Source organism: Equus quagga, chromosome 3 (genome assembly GCF_021613505.1).
Source record: "Equus quagga isolate Etosha38 chromosome 3, UCLA_HA_Equagga_1.0, whole genome shotgun sequence".
In the NCBI taxonomy this organism is placed as follows: domain Eukaryota; kingdom Metazoa; phylum Chordata; class Mammalia; order Perissodactyla; family Equidae; genus Equus; species Equus quagga.
In genome coordinates, this window is record NC_060269.1 from 13677744 (window position 1) to 13694425 (window position 16682).

Genomic DNA, 16682 nt, shown 5'->3' on the forward strand with positions numbered 1-16682 from the left:
AAACCCCATCAGGAGTAAAACACAACATAACAGAAACCAGGCCCAATAATAATTGATTCTTCTCCAGCAAATAAGTGACAGATACCTCCTGGGTTGAAGGACTGATTTAAGCAGGTCTGACCTACAGTCATCACAAGTTTTTGGTCACCCAACTAGAACAACTAGCAATCCTGCAGGCCTCAGTGATAAGAATGGAAAGAGAGTTCCAGAAGCTCCCGATTCTCAAAGGACCTCACACAACAGCAAGGCCCAGGAATAATCCCGCAGGACCAGCAGGCCCTCTGCACACCTCTGCACTGGCCTTTCCCCACGTGCAGACGAGAAAGTCAGTCTCAGAGTCAGGAACTTTCCCAGTTACAAGACTGACGAGCGACAGTTAGGGCTAGAGCACAAAAGCCCTCACTCCTAGCCATGCCAGTGCACCAGACCAACAAGAGCCAGGAGCTGCCCTGACCCTGGCCGTCCTAGAGGGCCATCACCCACGCCCAGCACTCTCCTCCTCCTGAAAGAAAGAACAAGCACACAGCCGGATACCCTCTGAGAGAAGTTTTGACAAAAACTAACTTTATTTTGAGAATATCCTATTGTAATGCAACGGTAATTCAACCACAGTTCAAACTACATTTCTCCTACAACTCTCGTTCTCTCCATCACCAATTGGAGGGAATACCTTTTCTGCCAGCTGTTGACTGTCCTTTAGAATGTTTAACTTCCCCTTCTTTGATCATTGTCATAATTTGCTGCTCTTCCTCGTCAGCCTCCATGTCGCTGTCCAGGTAGCCAATCAGAAGCTCTGTATCTGTTTCTATATCTTCAATTGCCAAATAGAAAATGTTTTCTCCTTCCTGAGACAAAATTAAAAAAAAAAAGCTGAACCACTCATTTGTTACTGATAGTAATTAAGAAATCATTTCAAGACACATCGAGTACCATGTGCCCATAAAAACTTATTATTATGTTTCGTATATCTCCAATTGATCTGGACACTGAAAAGTGACAATATCAATCAACTAGCAAATAAAATGCAAATATATACTATATAGAGACAGTGACATTCACACATATTAAATGAAATAAGGATAATTATTTAAATTTTTAAAAGTGAATCTTGCACCATTAATTGGCCATAGGCAGTAACACCTTGTGGAGTCCCATAAATGCAGGTGAAGCTTGTTAAGTAATGGTGTCATTCCACACCTAGACAGAGAGCAATGATTTCGTTATGATTAATATTAAATGCAAAACTGGAAGACAAAAAACTTCCAAGTTACAACACAAACCAGAGGAACTGCAAACGAACCCTGAAAGAATTTCCAAAGAACCAGACCAAAAACAGAGAAAACCCTAGCCCCTCTGGGAGGTTCAAAACATTCACTAAGTCATCCTGTGCACCTCACCTCTAAATCCCACTAAAGTGACAGAATAAAGAAAAAAGAAAACACGGTCCACCACCAACATACCGAATTTTTAAAGAAAATTCTAGAAGACAGAAATTAGACAGGGTTGAAATGACAGATAACTAATGCAGAAGAAATCTCAACCCATAACGGATACAGAGAGGAATGTTGCAAAGAACGTTCTTCCCAAGGAAACCCCAGAGAAACTTCACACTTGGAATCAACGGGGAGAAAAGGCCCTCTGGGCCTGGGGCCAATCACCAGGGGAGCCAGAACTGGCCGTCCCCAAGAGAAACACCCAGAATTGCTGTCATTTACAGAGTTGAAGATTTGTTCTGGGACGGCTCCTACTTTGGCTGCTGAGGATAAAGAGAAGCAAAGCACAGCCTGAATTTATTGAACCTTCGCGGTGGGCAAGGGGAAGAAAGGATGGGGACAATAAGCTTCACCAGGAGGGAAACTCAGTAAAGCACAGAACACAGAACAAAGCCTTCTCTCCCTTGGCAGTAACATCACAGCATTACGTTAAGGAGGAGGACACAGAACTGGAGGAGGAGGAAGGCTGAGAGAGAGGAGAAGGGAGAGTGGAGGAAGGGAGTGTGTAATGAACATATATGGAGGGATACACAAGCAGAACCCCCACGAAAAATTGGAAAACTGTGCAACAAGCTTGATACAGTTATCATTTTGAGGCTGGGAGAGGGGTAGTCTATATTCAATATTGTTTTACTTTAGGGTTGCCTTTTTTTTTTTTACAATAAACAGATTACTTTGTAATTTTAAAAACAATATATATTAGAAAATTCCATGGAAAAGACAGAAATGATGACTGTATTCTTCAAATACTATGCAAGGGAGGCTCGATTCAAAAGTTCAAAGCACTGGAGCAAATCTAACAATTAGCTACAGTTAATTAAAGAAGTTTCTATAATATGTAGAGCATTCTTGTAAGTTTTTGAATTTCATACCCCCAGAAACATAAAAAGTTATTTCTAATTTCTAATTAAGAACACTGAATTAACGTCTATACAAATGTTATTCCTAGTGCAACAAAAACAAACAAAAATATAACACTCAGCAAAAGAGACGTCTCTTTAAATTAACTCAGAAGTGGTACTTTCCAGGGTTTGGAAACCACTTGCTAAGGTTACCCAAAACAACAAAGGACTCATCTAACGAAGACTTCAGAATCCCATCGTAAATCTTAGTGCTTATCTGATCAATATCCAAGAAAGTTAATTGAAATGTCTTTCTAGCATATTAGTCATTAATTTTGTGATGGCCTTCACAGCATCAAGAAAAGATGATAATTTTTAATTTTAACACACAGTAACGTTAACTTAGACTGCACTCATAAGACACCGCATGCCTGTTTAGGGCTCCGCAATAAAAGAACATTTCAATATACCAGTTAAAACTTTAATAAAAGTAATGGCAGCATTACAGGCTCCAAGGATCATGTTCTATCTGCATGTCAAATATGTGATAAGAGGAAAGTTATTACAGGCATTCCTCCAATCTATTTATTTAATGGAGAGATCTAGATATCTTTCTACATATCATTCCTACCACAGCCCAAACCAAGCATCTCTTCCTTTTCATTTGCTACCACAATAGTCTTAAGAAGTATCCTCTTCCACTGCTTCCTTGCCAAGACTTCACTCATATAGTCACAACAACTCTCCTTACAAACCTCAGATTGTCAGGACCTACCAAATTCCTAGTCTCTCCAGCTCTGTGGGGTGATTTTCCCCATTTGTAGGCTCATCCCAGGCCCAGTCTCCTGCTCTTTGGCAAGAAGGATCTACAGAGTGTTGACCCAACACTCTGGGACTCAGCATCAAGCCCCTGTTGTCATTAGCCTGGCTGTGACCTTGTGCTCCAGCTTTGAGAACGGTTTTAATATTCTGATCCTGAAACCTACTTCTTATTCCAGCTATCACTTCCAGTCACTTGGTTTGTATCTTGCTCCCCTGGACACGCTTACTCCCCAACAGACTCACTCGTTGTATTTACATTTCAGGGATTAGCTGCCTTCCTGGGACTCGGCCTGGCCTCGGGGCTGGGGTCCTGTTTATCGTTCCTGTCGCCAGCTCCAGGCGATGAACTTGCTGAAAACACCTTAGCTGAAAGAAAGTGTTCAATGTCACGTCTGTTCAAAAGCAAATATTCCTCAGCCATTGGTGTTCCTGGTATTGGTAATCGGGATACAACACAGAGTGAGCAATTTTACAACTGTTATTCATCTCTTGCATTACTGTCCATTGTTCTAATTTTTTTGTGTTTTTTAGTATTATTTCATTTTGCTTTATTTTATTTATGTGTCATTTTCAGCTAATTATTTCTACTGTAAACTGTTTGTAATATCAAAAAGTTGCAACAGTCTAAATGCTAAACAATGTAAGTTGAAAAAAATTAAAGGTCTAACAATTCGTTTTAAAAGATTTATCAAATGTCATTTTTATAGAAAAACACTATATATATACACACACACACACACAACACAAAAGTGTTGATATAGCTTGTTTCTAAGTAGAGGGAATTGCAAGTATTTTGCATAGTCGTCTTCGGCTAGTCTATGTTACAATTTTTCTAGAATTAACATGCATTACTACTTGTGCAGTAAAAGGGAATAAACAATAAATAAAGCGTGTTTCCTGATACCAGGAAGAGGTATGGTATGGCAACTAAGAGCACAGGCTTTGGGACTCCCAGGGACCGCGTATCACTCACAGCATAACACATACTCATTAAAGTTGCTCAGTATTTTACAGACAATGAATAGTAAAAGAATACAAAACTGCTTGTGTCTACAGAAGAAAAGCAATTAGTAGTAGAAAGTTTACTGATATTTTCCTTTATTCATGTACAGCTGGGAGGTCATAGAGAGTGGTGACTTGGGAGGATTATAGTAGGAGTAGTGGAGGTGGTGAGCAGGAAGCCGATGCTGAACATGCTTCGAAGGGAAAGCAGATGCCATTTCCTGACGGGCTGTATATGGAGCTGGAAGAAGGAGAAGTCCAAGGATGAGTCCAAGGTGATGAAGTTTTCTCTCAGGCATTCACAGATGCCAGTGTACTAAATAATAATTCTTCTTAAGGATTCAAAATAAAACACCAACTACAAATTTGTGCTTTGAATCTGGATCTTCTCTGTGTGTATAAATATATTTGCACATGGTCCTTCACTCAGGTACCCAAGAATATCCATCAATTCAACCATTTTTTTTTACAGTTAATTACTATTCTTTAATAAATCTGCGAAGTAAGAGTCATTCACATTCCCCAACCAAAAAAAAATTATTTTAAATCATAAACTACTTGCAAACATTTCCTTCGGACAGCCAATGCATTGTTAAGAAAGTAGAACTCTGATCTGTTTCTTTGAACGAAGCTGAAAAAAACAGCAGTGGCGTAGATTTTATTAGATTCATCATTTTGGTAACATCACATATTATGGAATTCAAATTTACACACACAAGAGCTCCTCTGAATATTCTGACTGTCAGGGTTTTCAAAACAAACTTATGTAAGAAAGAGAAATAAAACTGTAAAAAAAAAAAAAGCAAGAATCTGACTGTGACGATTCAACAGGAAAGTCAGAGGTAGTGTCATGGGGTACGGCCACTACAGAGCATTCTCTTGGGGCTCCACCAAAATTCTTATGCACCAAAATAATCATTTCTAAATTCATAAAATATAGCAGGGTAGCCATATGAATATAGTTGTATTCATCTGTCATGAATTTGGAATGGTTAACTTTATGTAAAAATTGTCTTAAAAGAAATAGTATCAATATCTCATCCCACACTAGTAACCTCTTCTTAGCCTACCAGGGTATCTTAGTACACTAGTTGGGAAGTTGCATCATGGGAATCAGTCCATAGGCAATGGAATCCCAGGCCCTGGGCCAGAGCAAGAACCCAGGCCTAGGCAGGAACACGAGGACGCAGCCAGGACGGTGGGCTTTAGAACCAGACTAGGAACTGATACTACTCTGTCACCTTCTGCCTATGTGGGTGTCTTCCTTACCCCTATGGGCCCCAATTTCCTCATCCATAAAGCAGAAAAAATAATAGACTTATTTATACCTTAGACTTTACTGTTAATTTCTGATAAGTGGCTAAGAGCACTTAGAAAAAATAACAATAGCTTACATTTATATAGCACTTTGCAGTTTTCTAATGCTTTTCATGTACTTTATTTCATCAGATCATCAGAGTAACCTTGTAAGGTAGGATGGAAATGTCAAGTACACTGCACAGATAGCCTTTGCTTTGGAGTCAAATAGACTTGAATTTGGATCCCAGTATACAACTTATTAGCTAGATATCCTTAGGAAAGGTTATCTTAATGTAGTCTCATCTATAAAATGGGATTAGCAGTAAGTGTTTACCTCAAAGAGCTGTTTTGACGATTAAGTACTAAAGAATACAGCAAGTATGCCTGGTAGACAGCAGGCACATAGGAAATGGTTAGCATCAGGGTCCACCTCCAACAAGAACTCCTCCAACCAGCCCGACTTTGACATATGGGAAAGGTGAGGCTCAGAGGTGATAAATAAAGTGTAAAGATCACATAGTAAATCCCAGAGACAGGCGAGAACTAAAAGAAGAGGCATGGCAGGGTCAAGGAAGAAGTAGAATTAGTTAATCTATGCAGCTACAGTTTCAACTTTCCTGGATAAAATATTTTCCAAATGAGCCTGAAATAACCAAATGCATTGGGTTAGTATATTTAAGGCTCAAGGGAATTTGGCCTCATATAGTTTTTTACTCTTTCTGTTTACTTTTCAATGACTCACAAAATAATTTTCTCTTTTTGATCAGGCACCGGGCTTTGAACTTATTATTTACTATGTTGCCTCAATTTCATGTACAGGAGAAACTTATATTCATTGACTATCGACATCTGATATTACTATATTCCTGGAGTAGCTACGTAGATGTAGTATACAATCGGAAGAACACACTTAGCAGTCAAAAGACAGCTCTTCTGGCTTTGGCTTTCCCACTCTTGGGCACTGTCACCTCTGGGCAGTCTCACTGTCTCTAGAACTATTTTTTTCATCTGTAAAATAGGAGAGTTGGGCTTTATTATCTAATCCCTTCCAAAGCTAGACCCAATCACAAGTGATACACTCATCTTCACGAGCCTTGTCAATGAGCCTAAAGGGAAAAGTAGGATACAGGCTAATTCAATCATTGCTCTCCCCCTCAGACCCCACCCTACTAAAAGGAAAGTTGGTATGGAATTAAGAAAAACTTTTAACTAGGATGTCAATGGAAAGCCAGAATATACAACCTTGCAAGGGTGGGGGGTTGGGCCTTCTCTGAAATTACACAGACTAATGTAAGCTGTCACTTGATAAGATTCTATCAATGTGATTCCTTCTGCATTGTGACAATAGTTAGGACCAAATGAACTCACGATGCTTTTCAGTCTAATTCTTTCTGATTCTATCATTATCTCAGAACATTTACTCCTGGACATTGAGGAGACGTTTATCTACTGTTTTAAATTTCCCATCTCCCTTCGACATCCAGCATTACTCACAAACCTCGACTTTCTCTGACAATTTGCCCACCGTCCCTCCTCAAGTACCGTGCCTCACTAGGATAGATTTCATAAACTCCTGCATTTGAGGTTTAGTTCTGTTACTTCAAAACAGCAAAAGTAACTGTCTCCCGTTTTTCAGGGAAATACTAATCCCCATTGTGTGTAAATAACTATAACTCCAGAAGGGGTCATGGGCGATTTGGTATTTCAGCTGTGTCTGTGTGTTACTTAACCTGGTTTTTGTTTACTTGTTGGCAGGCTGTTGTCCACATGTGGACAATAAGAGAAACCATGATTGTGCAATTGGCAAAGACACAATTCATTGTACCGAAAAGGTAGTAAGTTGTGAAAATCCAGACTATCCAGCTAAAATGACTAATGAATACTCATCACAAAAAGAAATCATCTTCAAAATAATTCTTGGGCTTACAGATTTAAACAATCTCTACTAGTGTGGGGGCAAAAAGTCTGAACTCCTACTCAATAATCAATAGAAGTAGATGATTGATGAATGTTGAGGAGAAAAGAAAAGAAAAGAAAATAGTAAGATTTTCATATTGGATATCTTCTCACTTAACTCTTCTTTACTAAAACTCAGTCTAAACCTGTATATCAATATCATTATTAAAGAGCTCAATATACATAGCTGATAAACATCAGGGAAAATATCATTGCCACAGTAAAATTCACAAAATATACCTATTAATATTAATCTAACAATAAACCAAAAACCTCCACAATGAAACGTGACTAACAGATCATAGCATTCCCATTTCTTCACTCCATTCTCAGTGGGAGGAATGGACCAAGCTGCCATGTGGCTCAGAGTGCTGCCTGTGGAGGGCGTGTTCCGGGAACAGGTCTGACAAGGTGACTTGCACTGACCCGTGAAATGTGATTAGAAGCAAAGTGGACCACATCCAAGTGAAAGCTTTCAGTCATCACAGGTCTGGGCCACTGCTCTTTCCTCTCTGCCAGGAAAAACCATGTCCCTCATAAGGCCTGGTCCTTCAGACACCATGTGGAAGTGAGCTGTGGAAAGAGTCGCAGTCTCCAGCAGCACGTATTTGTGTGAACGAGAAATAAACCTTCGTTGCTAACAACCACTAAGAGTTTAGGGTTATTTGTCAGAGCAGTCCTCTTTGCAAAAGTTGACTGATACAGTAACTTATGCAAAATAATATTTTTTAAAATTGCTTTCTTTGAGAGTAAGAAGAAAACATCTCAAAATCAAGGAAAATAATGTAAGGTAGAAAAATGGTAGATGTATTTAAAATAATGAATAGTGCAGGATGAGCTAATTTCATGTATAGAGTGCATTAATCAGGTCCTACAAGAAAAATGAAGTTTCAGACAAATGCCAATAAAACTGTCCCTTTTCTAATCACAGCTCATCATCAGCCACACGGCAAGGAAACAGTTTAATATGATTCCTAAGAATGAAATACTACATTAAACAAAAAATGAAGTCTATAAATAAAGACTATCAATTACAAATCACTAACATACATACATATCTTTCTCTGAGGAGATCGAGCAAAGACAGTCATATCTAAAGCATTTTATGAAACAAATCTGACACCATGGAGAAAAGAGTCCACAGAAAAGTTGAGAAGAATAAAAAGAAAAGATGCTACATAGAAAGGAAGTGATGTGATCCTGGGAAGCAGTGGCTCTTGATGGAAAAAACAAACAAAAACAAAAATCATACTTAACCTTTTTGATTTAAAGATATCAATATTGACAGACCAAGAAATTTTAGTAGCTTTTTTATACACAAGTGATTAGAGGGCAGATTGTGTCCCCATAGCGTATCTCCTCTATTTTACATCAGACGCTCTTTGAACTGACCTCCACTTATTATTCCCAGACCTACCTGCCACTCTGCACACCCTAAACTCTGCTGAACGATGCCTAAGGCAGAGTCTTCCCAGTGAGGAGCCTGCACACCTCTGTCCTCACCACTTGACTTGCATGCTTGTGCCCCAAGAGTCAGTTGTGTTTGTTCCCGCATGTTTATGCCACTACTACAAGTTATCGTAATTATGTAACTTCACTAAGTATTCCATAAACCAAAGATATATGAGTAAGAAAAATTTAATTGTTTCTAAGAAAATCAAAGAGAAGTCTGTAAAAAAGACTGTCAAGTTACACAAGACAAAGTAATTATAAAAGATGTGGGAAATCATAAATCTGGAAGGATTCTGCACTCAGCTTGCTTTGCAAGAGTCTCTACTTTAAAAATAGCAAAATTGGATACTATATGGAGTGGTTATGAAAACATATGGTAGCAAACTCTAGTGAGAGAACCTAAACTCAGAACCAAGAAGGCTTTGGCCATAGATCAAAAAGTTGGTGACTAAATGTATATTTGATAAAACAAGTTAAAATAAAATGGTTGAAGCATCAATTCTATGCTCTCCTACTAGGACAAACTTTTTCTATTAACTGCTAAGTCTGGTCCATATCATATCAGGAAAGAGTTTCAACCAAATTATTATATGAGCAAGTCTGAGCAATAAGTCCCCACACATTTCCCTAACCATCTATGATGCCCCCATCAGAGTGTTCACCATCCGATCTGTATTCATTTAGCTGAATCCCCAACTGGGCTGTACCTTCCACAGGGGAAGGGATTACATCCCCAAATTATATATAAATTATCATTCCTAAAATACTTATTATTCTGACTTGCATAAGAATTAGCTAAACACAGGTCTCTCTTTTCCCATCCCCCTGTTTCCCCAAAGATTGTGATCTCCCTGAGGGCAGGCACTACATCATATTCATCTTTGTCTAAATCTCAACACCTGGATCTGAACTGAACACACATCGCTCATTGAAAGTTATCAACAAAGGATCTGCTGAATTGGATTAATAAAACAGCAAAGGAAAGAGTGTCATTCAGGAAAGTGGAACTCGCTCCAAAAAGGGTTGCAGAATCAATTTCCCAGTGCCAGCAAATTCTTAAGAAACCAAAAGTTAGTCAACAGTTGGAAGTATTCTAACCCACTGGAAATCTGAGAACAGGGAAGACAAGCAGATGTGGACCAGCATGAGGCCAAGCATACCTCACTTGATATTGTTGTTGTTGTTAGTGCCGTGGAATCGATACTGACTCCTAGCGCCCCTGTGTACAGCAGAGCGGAACCCTGCCCGGTCTTTTTGCACCATCCTCTCACCTTCTGGTCTTGTGTCAGACAATGCTCCACTGCTCTTCACAGGGTTTTCATGGCCAACTTTTTCAGAAGTGGGTGGCCAGGTCCTTCTTCCTAGTCTGTCTAGTCTTGAAGCTCTGCTGAAACCTGTCCACCATGGGTGACCCTGCTGGTATTTGAAAGACTGGTGGCATAGCTTTCAGCATCACAGCAACACACAGCTGCCACAGTATGACAACCGACAGACGGGTGGTGTGGGTCCCTGACCAGGAAAGGAACTCAGGCCAGGGTGGTGAGAATGCTGAATCTTAACCGGTAGAACCCCAGGGCTGGCTTCACCTGATATACTGAAAGTTAATTGAAAACCTATGAGAAAAACTGAATATTCATTCAACCCACTTACTGCAGCACATGACGTGCACAGCACTGCAGAATACCCACATTCACAAGAATACTCACATGGTCCTGCAGGATTTTACATGCTCTCGTTGGAAATAGAACAAATTGGTTAAATGACAATAAAGAGCAAAAGGGCCAAGATAGTTGCACAGAGAGTATCAGCTGTAGAAGTTTTGGAGGCATTTTCACAACAGCATTTGAAATTCACTCTGAACCTTGTAAACTGGATACGTTTTGGACAAGAGAAGATCAGGAGGGAATGGGTTCATTAAAGTAGAGAAAACAACTCAGCAGGATCAGGGCACTGCAAGGGACAGATCTGTGCCATGGAAGGCAGCAAACCCAGCTGAAACGTTGGCGATCAACAGGAACATTGTGGAAAATCAGACTGAAAAAGCAGCTCCAACATGTGGAGGGACTGAAAAGTCAGGCGGAGATTAAATGTGCCCTGTGGACTGCCGCATTTGAGGAAGATTATAACCACATCAGGCCGATCTGACAGGAAAAAAGATGGAAAGCAGAAACCAATAAGAAATGCTGTTCATTTGATCAATGTGACAGTTAATTTTGTGTCAACTTGATTGGACCACAGGGTGCAGATACGTGGTCAAACACCACTCTGGGTGTTCTGGGAGGGTGTTTTGGGATGAGATTTCCATACGAATCGGTAGACTGAGTAAAGCAGATTGCTCTCCACAGTGTGGGTGGGCCTCATCCAGTTGGGTGAAGGCCTGAACAGAACAAAAGGCTGACCCTCCCCCAAGTAAGAGAGAATCCCTCCTGCCTGACAGCTTTCAACCCGGGATACTGGGTTTTTTCTGCCTCTGGACTCAGCTCAAACATCCATCGGCTCTTCCCATGTGTCAGGCCTGAGGGCCTTTACACTCGAACTACACCATCAGCTCTCCCGGGTCTCTAGCTTGCTGATGCATCCTGCACATCTGGGGCCTTGTCAGCATCCACAATCACATGAGCCAACTCCTTATAATAAATCTCTTTCTGTGCACACACACACACACACATACACACACCTTACTGGTTCTGTTTCTTTGGACAATCCTGATAATACAATCAAACTTGAAATTTAAGATGTTAGTTATATTGCTACGATAGAATCTATCTGAAAAAAAACTAAGTGCATTTGAAATAACTTCTGGTGGAAGAAAACATATTAACCTAGGCAAAAATGTAACATCAAATAACCTATAGATAATTTCAGAGGAATAATCCTTCACTATCAATAATTTTTAATTCTGCATTAGTTTTCATTTTAACTAAGATGGAAATACTTCTAAGAGACATAAGTAAATCATTTGAAAAAGAAAATTTTGTGCACTTATGTGCCAAGAGCTATACCAGGACTAAGTATAACATAGTGAAATAAAATAGATACAGTACCTACCCTCCAAGAAGTCACAGACTAGGAGTGGAGACGCCATTAATCAACCACTAAAGAAATGAAAAATAACTTGATGACTGCAAGGGCAGAGAGGAGCATGGTGCTAGTGGAGTATATAACAGACAGAGCTGACCTGGTCTAGGGTTCAAGGACGGCTTCCTGGTAATGTGACAACTGAGCTCAGACTGGAAGGACATGAATAGGAGGAACCTAGCAAAGGGAAAATGGTGTGTGTGCATACACATGTGCCTGCACACGCATGCATATTTGATAAGAGTAGAGCAAACAGAAGGAACGCACACATATAATAAAGAGTATAAGCTGTAAAAAAGAATGAAAAAGAGTGGCTAAGATGGAAGGTGGTTTCAGAGAAGTCAAAGGAAGAGAGAGTTTCAAGATGGGGATATTTGTCAACACCTAATGTTACTGAGAAGATGTAGTAAAAGGAGGTCCAAAAAGCCTCAAGTGCTTTAGTAACATGGAGGGCAGTGGTGACCTGAGAAAACCACTAGAAGGCTGGAGGGAGGCAGAAGCCAGGTTAGTGTAGGCTGCAGAGTATGCTGGAGGTGAGAAGAATGGAGCTCAAGCATACAGACAATTCAAGGAAGGAGAAAGGATCCCTGCTGGAGGGGAATATCGGATCAATGGGGAAAGATTTAGAAAAGAAAGAGAAGGTTTGGTTAAAATCAATGAGAAGAATCCTGTTGAGAGTGAGAGAGTAAATATCAAATGCAGAGAAAGGATAATCTAAAACTAAGTGTTCATCAGAAGAGAGCACAGGCAGAAGGCTGACTTGTAAGAAAGAGGAAGGGACACTTCTCCAGGCTGGGAGAAAGGAGAGAGAACGAGTGCTGTCATAAGCAGGTGTACATGTTTGATGTCAGAAGTTGAGGAATACGTGTTACTTATATCGCCTTTCTTAACATGCACAAAAATAAAGAGGAAATGTACCTTCTTCTAACATCATCTTAATTTTCCTGTCTCGCCAAACATTAAAACAGTCTACTTACAATCTTTTACAGAAACATACCCTTAACCACTGAACCCCTAGATAAAGTGTCTTCAATCCCCAATGACCTCTATCTGTGATTTCTCCTGTCTCACAGGGAGCTATTTCACTAGCTTTGGCATTAGATCAGTTGTAAAACTCACCATGATTCACTCTTCAAAAATGTATTAAACCATATATTCATCACTGTTCTAAAATGTACCTGTATTCCTCTGAGCCTTCTAGATAAAAACTGACTACTGTGCTCATCATCCTTCTCTCTCTGGAAGAATCTGGACATCAAAACTGCATGTGAGACTGCCTGGGGCGAAAAGCTCTGTCTACCACTTCCAGGCTCTGTAAACTTGAGCTCAGTTTTCTCGTCTGCAAAATGGGGAAAATACTCCTACTTTGGGGGAAACTACTAGAATTAAGTGAGATAATACTGATGCAAAAAGTTGATAAATTTTTATAATGGGCCAAAGGGAAACAGTTTGAAATCTCATTTGATAAGCATGGATAATCAGTTTTTATTTGTTTTGTTTTGTGTTTACTTATTGATTGCCTTTATAAAAGTAAAATTTATCATGAGGTTTCCCTGTTGGTTTTAGATGATGCCACCAGAGTTAAAAATCACGTGTTATTCAATAGTAAGGTGCAAAGTATTGCAAGGGATTATTATATATCCCTTCGTGTACAACATGACATTGGTCCTACTATGAATTGAAACATAGCAGAATAAATTGACAGAGTGCCATATAATACAAGCATATAAATGCTTGATAAGCATTTTAAATTTGATAAAGTAAAAAACAAGCTACATATGAGCATGCTACATGTCAAAGTCTAGAAATGGGCACGGAACTAAGTCACACAGTGAAAATCGAAAGTCTAGCGGGATTCACACGCTAGTGCTCCGAGCAGAGAAGGGTTAACACGCAGCAAGAATGACCACGCCCCCTCTTGTTCCTGTCTCCGGTCTGAAAAACTAATAGAACAGACAGATGTGTAAACCACCATACAACATACACAACCGTATCTCAAAGGACTTAATTAACCACAGGAAAGGAAACCAGGAAATGTTGTTTTAATCTCCACCCACTGAGGTGATTAAATAAAATGTTCATTAAATACCAACTTAAGAAATCATAGACACATTAGTCAATTGATTACTCATTTACTTAAGCATAATAAAAAGACACTGTGTATAGTTTTGACGTAAGTCAGCCATGATAATGATATATATAATTACTTTCCAGACTCTCGTCAAACACAGCTCCAAGTAGAAGGAAAGGCCACACTCAAACCTCAGGACTTGCTCCCCGGGACTCTGTAGCTTCTCGATGCTATAAAGCATCAGAGATGCAGCCCACAACTCAGTATCTCCCTTTTTCCTTTCCCCAAGCTGTCATGTTTTAATTATGTGAGATTTCCAAGGAGGACTAAGAAATAGTTAAGAATGATTAGGTTAGGTTCTCAGATAACATTTTTCCTAAGGTTGTGAGCCAGTTTTCTCAAAATTCTCAAAATTTAATATACTTAGATGAATACAGTGTAACTTTGTTGTGCAGGTTACACTAATTGAAAGATATATAAATTATAAGAAATTCCATATCTCCTTTTGAATAGTATTTTACTAATTCAACGATGGAATGTAGAGCTTCACATTTTACTTGGTTTTGCTCAGTAGGGGCTGAACTTTTTATGAGAATCTGCTCATGCACTGGATGGAGTACAGATTTCTTTGAATAGAAATTTCCTTAGAAAACCCAACTTCCACTGATAAAGAACTAAATATAGCTAATTCTAGCGTTCTGTGCTATAGGTACTAAGTAAATTGACTTCACTTTTCAGTTTGCTTATTGACTATTTTAATACCAATCATTAAAAACTAATCTAAAACTCATCATAAAATGTACGTCCAATTTTGAAAAACAAAATCAAAGCCATTTCTTTCTTTACGTTCACAGGAAAAAATCTTGCCTAGCAACAAGTGGTGTGTGTGTTCAATTTCAGGTGTCTAGATTTTAGCTTTAACACTTGAAATATATATATATATATATATTTTTTTTTTTTTTTGTTAGTTTAATTTCCTCCTCTGATAAATGAGGTAATCCTGTTGTTTCCTTCACTGCATCTATAACAAATGCTTCTTCTTCTCATTATATTTTTTAACAACTAAAAGATTTTAAACTTTCTTCTTTTTAATTTCTACCATATCTCTTCTTAAACCCTGTAATGATGTAGTCCACTGCCAGTGTATTTAATGCAACGTAGATGAATTCTTAAATACTCATCTTTCATTAATACATTTGTTAAGTGTGAGTTGAAAGCACCCCATCACTTCACAGCACATACCTCCTTTCTCATGGACCTTTATTTGCCATTTCAGTATTCAGTATCCCAGGTTTCTGAATTAGTCCAGACGGAACTGTCCGCTTGTTAATCAACAGAGTATCTGAGTGTAAGGCTCTGAGTGTCTGTGGTCATATTTGTAAAGACTTTTGACATAATGATGAGGAGTGGTTGACCGCATAGTTGTCTAGCTTACAGATAAAAATCCTTACACAGTAGACTGAAATGTGTACACACACTGGTACACACTCAGGATTCAAAGTAAAACTGTGACACTCTGCCTGACCCAAGACTCCCAAGCATGTAAACTCAGGCCAGAGTTCAAGTGGGAGCATTTGCTCTCTGTTATTGCAAAGGAAACAGACATAGCTTTTTCCAAACTGACAAGGCACATTCACTAGGTGCACCACATCAGCAAGGAGGTCAGAGAGTGAGCCAAGGAGGCCAGGTCAACAAGCATGCATAAGCCCCCGCTACATGCACCCATGCTGGGCCGGCAGAGGGACAACGAACACAACTGACCCAGATGGTTCCTGAGGAGCTCCATCCAGTGACTGAAACACATATGTAAATAAACCATTTCTCTCAGTGAAACCATGCATCTATCAGGTAGCTTGGGTTTCTCTTCTAGAGGTACTGGGAATATTTTAAATTAAATATTTTTTTAAGTTTTGAATTTTAAAGGCTTTAAATTAAATGCAAAATAGAACTTAATTTTAAAATAATGATAATAATAAATTTAAATTAAATATTAAATCTAAGACTCGGCACTTTTCTCCCAGAAGAAGCATTTCACAGAATTTCTATTTTCAATTCCACTTCATACTTTCCCTATCACCAATCCTGTTACCAAAAGCCCCAAATCAATTAGGAAACAAACATTCTTTGGCCCTCTATAGCTTCCTTTTGGTTAAATGCCACAGAGCTGGGCTTTGCCGGGTTATGAAATTACGAAAGCATAGGATTTAAATGATTTCTAGGGACACTACCTACTTGTATCCAGCATTCCCCATTCTAGAAGGTACCTGAGAGCAAGCAGAACATCGATGCATTCTCCAAGAAACAATCAGCCTGCAGAAAACTGGCTTCTTTAAAAAAGCTGAAAAGTAACTTGGCATAAACACTGATAACGATCTTAACCCTCTGTCTCAGGTTGCCAAACCACTGGATCTAATAAAGGTCTCTGCAGAGCACAGTAAGACACCTTCCCCACAGCACACTGCTGGTGTCTATCAAGCCCTAGCTGTCTTTCCAAAGAGAAGACAGGCCACACAGCCACAGCCAGGACCATGTCACAGTAAACAGCACTCAGAGACCTAAGCAGGCTTCCCTGTGCATCCGACAACCGAGGAGCTCAGGAGCAGAGAGCCAGGCTGCTGCCGCCCCCGTCAGCAACAGGCCTGCAGGATTCGGTCATTCTGTACAGCA

At 39.4% G+C, this 16682-nt stretch overlaps 1 protein-coding gene across 2 annotated transcripts in view; it reads right to left on the bottom strand.

Annotated features, from left to right (window-relative positions):
• Positions 1-16682, bottom strand: part of PRDM5 (PR/SET domain 5) — a 185679-nt gene that overhangs the window by 98265 nt on the left and 70732 nt on the right. For both annotated transcript variants that reach the window (XM_046655654.1, XM_046655653.1), the window contains exon 4: positions 671-845. In XM_046655654.1, the coding sequence (XP_046511610.1) occupies positions 671-845 (175 nt within the window). The remainder of the gene's footprint in view (positions 1-670; positions 846-16682) is intronic.